Raw genomic sequence first — 5,952 nt, 5'->3', positions numbered from 1 at the left:
ACACACCATGAATTTTGTAATGGTCATTCTAATGGATCAAACTGGTGGAAAATTAGGAACACAATAATTATTATCATCAAGGTTGGAATTATTGACAAACATACTTCAATATAATCTTGACCCCAAAGAAAACTACATGTGAAACTCCATATACTAACATGCTTAGAATAAGTGGGAGGAATTAGCTTGGAATATCACGGCTGGAATATTGTTATGTGTTGTTGGGGGATGTCACTCTAAATTTTAGAGGAACCAATAAATTATCTTAAGATTTTTTTTAACCATGAATGTCAATTATGGGTGGAAGAATTGCGGGAAGGAATAAACTCAAATGAGGAAATGAATAGTTTGGGAACTTAATATGATACCAAATAACCGCAAGCCTGTTGTTTGGAAGTGGTTTATTTATTTATTTTGTTGTAAGGAAATTTGGCTCACTGGAATATTATAATGTCAATCTTGTTATTCAGTTCTTCACATAAAGGGAAATATACTTTGTGGAGACTCTCTCTCCTGGAATTTTGGGAAAGAGGAACTAAAGACATGGTTTGCTAATTGAGTATATTGATGTATGGTCTTATAACAAGCTTCACATCAATGGAATAGCAGGTCATATGGTTTTCTAAATGAAGCAAGGCGGTCATCTACAAATGTAAGTGAAAAGTATTTTGCATTATTATTGTATACGTTAACATTGTTTTGTTGTTTGCAATGATAAAGTCACGTTGAAGGAAGTGAAAGCTTGGTCATCTTTTAACTTTCATATGAAAGGAACATTTGAAACATCCTATGTTTTACGAGTGGAAATACATAGAAAATATTTTGAAGTGTTTCTCTATGGAAAATTGCAAATCTGAATACCTTTGATAAAGGGAATCATACTCAGTGAGGAATTATATTTGAACTCCTGAGGAAAAATGGAATAATAAATGGTACTGGAATTCGTATGTATCTTTATTATATTATCATACCTTAGCTACCGGAATTTATGCTGCATTCAAGCAGTGGAAGGAAAGACGAACAACTAAGGGAATCTCACACATCATATAATATTGTGGAAAGTGCATCACAACCTGTCACTTGTTCTGAAATTTATATTAAAGGTAAACACAATGAGGAAACTATCACTCTATCTACAAGATGAGAAAATAAGTCCAGGTACACATATTCATTTTTTGTAGTAGTAATATGGTGCAGGTTCATTGACCGAAGTCAGTAATTTCTTCCAACACATGGTTAATTATGAAACTTCATTTACTGATTGGATTTGATATTTATGTGGTTTTGAAAATTTATTCAACACGGTTATCATATATTTTGACTCAATGTAGAATTATTCATATTATTGATATATGTGACTGGAAATAATTGATGTGGAATTTCACTTGAGGAAACAAAATACTCAAGGTGCCTATAAAGGTGGAATTACACTCAAAAAAATAAGCCAAGGACAACTATGCTGGAATTATTAGGCGGAAACTAAGGTCTCTAGTGATCTTAAGTGTCACAACAAGGAAACATACTGAGGGAAGGTATCACTATATATCTCTTTGGATTTCAACGTAGTGTTAATCTGGTTGCTGACCCCTTGACTAAGCATATTAGTCATGAGGTGTTTGTTAAGCATGTAAAGGCTTCGGGTTTACCAATATTTGAATGATTGTTTCGGACAAGTGAGAGATGTTGGAATTATGTGTCCTGCAACTATATTCAAATTACTTGGAATTGCTAATATTCGGAATACCTCTATGGAATTATACATGTATTTATACATGGAATTGCTTTACATGTTTAGCATGGAGTTGTTACTTGTTGGAATGTACTTAAGTAATATATGCTTAAGAAAGTTGGTCGATTATCAGTGGAATACAATATACTATTTATATTAAAAAGACTACCCGGGTACACTGATGATTGGAAGGAGCTAGATCGTACAGTTAGATTATAGCCCTAATGTTGATTTATGTAATTAGAGGAATTTACACTCTGTTATAGCGCGTTGCTCACAAGCGTGTGCTCCAGGGACATAACGGGTAGAATTCGTTTATAGACAAATACGTTCGCGGTTGGTAATTTGATCTGGACTCTATCCCCGAAAACTAGTTGAAAAGACTAGGAATCTTATCTGTATAAACGGTAGACTCTTTGGAAAGACAGTATAAAAAGGTCTCTACTCCTAATCTCAGTTGTGCGATTTGTGAGCGGCACCACAGATAAGCGTAGAGGCATAGGGGTAGACCACATACCCTAAACTTCTAAGACGCTGGTCGCTGGTCCTCCCGATCCGTGTCTTATGCCGCTTTCATCGTGTAGGGCCTTCACAGTCTGGAAAGAAAGTCAAGGTTCTCAGGTTTCTTTAGTTTGTAAGGTTCAGAACTTGGGTTCTAATTTTTTGATGGTGACTGGTTTGTTTAGAGCCATACGCTAGCCAGCAATTTTTCTGGCCACAAGAAATATCAGAAGCTAAGAGGCGGAATGGAAAAGGACAGTGCCATACGCTCCAACCACCAACTTCTGGTGAGGTGCCCTTGCTTGCAGACACCACAGCTCCACCCCAGAATCCATAAAAGCCTCCGCAGCAATAATGGGAGCTAAGCTTCCGAGCTAAGCAATTTCAGCATGTTGATGCCGTTTCTAGCTCAGACATCTCAAACTACACGTCCTGTTGCGAGTTGTTTTGGGCTGAATCGCTGCCACCCGGCGCGGAATTTCGGCCGATGTAAGATCTTGATCTAGCTCTTGCTTTATCTTTATGATTTTCCAAGCATATGCATATACCCAAATTTGAACTAAATATTCCTGGTGCAGATTGTAGATGGTGGGGGGCAAGAAGCAAGGCAATTCATTCCCCTCGCAGCATATTTGGGCCCACTAATGGCGCTCCATCTAGTGATATTGTGAAGAAAAGGTGCGGAACTCTTGTTCGAGCTAATAATTCACCTTGAGACCACAAAATTGAAATGTTCATCCTCAGATTTACATGGCGTTATATTTCCCTTGAAACTTCAGAATTCTGAATACCAAATTTTTTGTTTCCGTGGATATAATACATTCTGATATTGCCTATAGATTCTTTAGAGTATAATTATATACTCTCTCCGTCCGGAATTACTTGTTGCGAAATCCATTTCCGATTCCGCGACTCCGCGACAAGTAATTCCGGACGGAGGGAGTAGCACACACCTGACTTGGTAGCGTTGGCAGAAAGATAGTGGAGCACATTATTCTGCTCAGAGCCAAGCCAAACATCTCAGATGCTGAAGAAAAGGACATGCTTGATTACTTGTATACATCTCAGTATCAGATGAGAGGGATACTCACTGTGTCATTAGGTCAGGGACTTGTATCTATCTTTTGACGGAAAATTCATTCGAGTTCTGAACTGTACTTTGAATTATTTTTGCAAACATATGTCTCTTGGATGCAGGCCGCATAGAGGGCCCTAACAGCGAGAGCTTCACGCATGCTGTCTTCATGCGTTTCCAACAGAAAGAAGACATTGCAAAGTTCCAGAGTAGCTCCTACTATTCCAAAGTTCTCGACGAGCACGTCAAACCCGTTTCCTATGTACGCCTCACCGCGTAATTCTCCTTTCCAGTTCTTCGACCGTACTGATCTCATTGCGTTGTGAGAGTCACTGCTTGGATAACTTACAGGGCTTGGTTTCTGTAGATTTTGAGTCTGAGGTGGAAGATGACATTATCCCTCTCTTTCGGAGGGGCGAGGTAACGTAATTGACGTTGTGCTGGCACGGACAGTTATCCCCCTCTTTTGCTTATTAACATTGCATCTGAACATAGTTTTACTTTGCCCAACAGGATTTCAACTACGGTGTCGAGTTTATGTTGTTGATATCTTTCTTGGAGACTGCATCCAGAGAGTCTGTGGAGGATGCATTAGCCCATCTTCAAAAGCTGATCATCCACTACAGTTCTTTCATTGTTCAGGCAACGTCAGGTATGACAGAAAAGGGTTCCTTTTTCTTGTGCCGTCAGATATCCAATATGACAATGAATTTGCAGTGCACTTGGCTGCACCTTCTATCTTGATCTGCTTGAAAAATTCTAATTTGCACAAACTTTCCCCTGCGTAATTATTCCTTGATCTGAAAGAGCCAATCCTGATATTATATTTCAAAAAGCAGGTTGCTGTCTGGATCATATGGATAGTCTGTACAGTCACGCTTCAGTTATCCGTTTTCCATCAAGTAAGTTCTCCCTGCATTTTGTTTTTGTTCCCTTTCAGAGTCCCTGAATTATATAGATGTATAACAAAGCTAGATGACGGGGATCGTCGCCGGGGCTGATTACTACAATTTTCTTGTTTCCTGCAGTTGACGACTTCAAATTATTCAAGGAGAGCACGGAATACAAGGATGTAAGACTTCTGCATTTTCACCGATAGGAATTTGAGAGTCGGTAAATACTGTAGAACATTCAGAACCTAGAACCTTTTGGGGACCTAAAAAAGAAGAACCAAGTAACTGTTGCAGTCTAAAAAATGATCGGAAAATATCATTTGGTGCATTGCCAAACTAGAAGCTCAAGCTAGGCTCACAGAATGATGATGATTAGTTGCCTAAAATCAGGAGACACGGAGTTCAACAACTCTGAAAGTCCCTACCCATGACAGCAAGAATAATGCAGAGCAAGCACCATGCTCGATTTTGTCACAAATGCCTGATGAAGTTCCATTTTTAATAGTTTCTTTGTGCCTGTCTTGTGAGATGCAGATGTGGACATCCAAATTTCATCCGGTTACTGAGAGATGTCTGGAGCTGCATTTTGTCGTCGACCCGGTCGGCAACCAGCTGATGTAGATTCTGAGCCCTTGTGCTCTGAAACTGAACCTGAAATGGAACCTTGCCACATCCGAAAGAGAGTTCTTGTGTTAGTGTGCTGTGTATATCATTTCATTTTTCTTCGGCTTGGGTGATCTTCTGCCCATGTCCAGATTGGGCTCCACGAGGCAGTGACTGATGAGCGATGTCTATCTTGATCTGCTTGAAAAATTCTAATTCTGCACCTTCTATCTTGATCTTCTTGTTCAGCACGGATGAATGAGTACAATGTTATAAGAAAAATGGATGTGTATAGTCGGATATCCAGTTGGGCTCTAGGGAGCATTGGCTCCTGCACGCCAAAAAACATTTTTGCAAATGCCAAAAAATACTAAAATAAAATAAAAATGTACTATATTTATACGTCCAAATGTTATCTGCAAATGTTTAGGTGTAATGCCTAAGCATTTTTATCTGTGCAGAAAAAAAGTAAGTTGAACGTCAATTTTTTGGCATTTCTTGACCACGTAACTTTGTTTTTAATATTGACGAAACACTATTGTTCTGGTTCGCTTCAAAATTGTGAGTTGTCACACAAAAACATTAAATTTGTTTTTAAAAAAGTTGCTACTCCCTCCAATACATATTAGTTGAGCGACAATTAATAAGGATTGTCGCTGATTTTTTAATAAAATTATACTAAATCAACAACAAGTTATAAGGATCGTATGGAGTATTATGTTTTTAACTTACTATTCATCGTAGGAGCACATGCTCCCTGGAACCCAAAGGCCATGCCCGTGTATAGTGGAATGTGAAATTATCAATGAAATCATGCTGTTAGTACTACTAATTAGGTTGAGATTATTAAATTTCTACAAGTCAAAATTATTAACTTCTACAAAACTATAATTATTTTTGGGAGGAAATATCATTTAATCGCAGTACTGTTTTCTAACAATATTGCTCCAAAAACTAAGTAGTGGCATAAAATTGTTTCTTAATTTTATTCCTCGTATATAGGGTTACGTGATAGGATAATCCGAGACACATAATCGATCATCCGAAGAACGAACAATCACACGAGATAGGACACCGAGATTTGTTAGCGAGGTTCACCGAATATCAGTTACATCCTTGGGGCATGACTACGGGTGCTCCTCTCCGTGACA

The 5,952-nt window shown here is 38.4% G+C and overlaps 1 protein-coding gene across 1 annotated transcript; it reads left to right on the top strand.

Annotated features, from left to right (window-relative positions):
- Positions 1-2,408: 2,408 nt before the first annotated feature.
- LOC123119755 (uncharacterized) lies at positions 2,409-5,029 on the top strand. The gene is made up of 9 exons (XM_044539661.1): positions 2,409-2,719; positions 2,809-2,908; positions 3,205-3,332; positions 3,428-3,567; positions 3,657-3,725; positions 3,819-3,957; positions 4,145-4,207; positions 4,334-4,377; positions 4,733-5,029. Exons 1-9 carry the CDS (start codon positions 2,620-2,622, stop codon positions 4,817-4,819), a joined length of 870 nt encoding a protein of 289 aa, XP_044395596.1. The 5' UTR covers positions 2,409-2,619; the 3' UTR covers positions 4,820-5,029.
- Positions 5,030-5,952: the final 923 nt, after the last annotated feature.

The sequence above is a fragment of the Triticum aestivum genome, chromosome 5D, assembly GCF_018294505.1.
Source record: "Triticum aestivum cultivar Chinese Spring chromosome 5D, IWGSC CS RefSeq v2.1, whole genome shotgun sequence".
Lineage (NCBI taxonomy): Eukaryota > Viridiplantae > Streptophyta > Magnoliopsida > Poales > Poaceae > Triticum > Triticum aestivum.
This window is presented reverse-complemented; position numbering and strand designations above follow the sequence as displayed.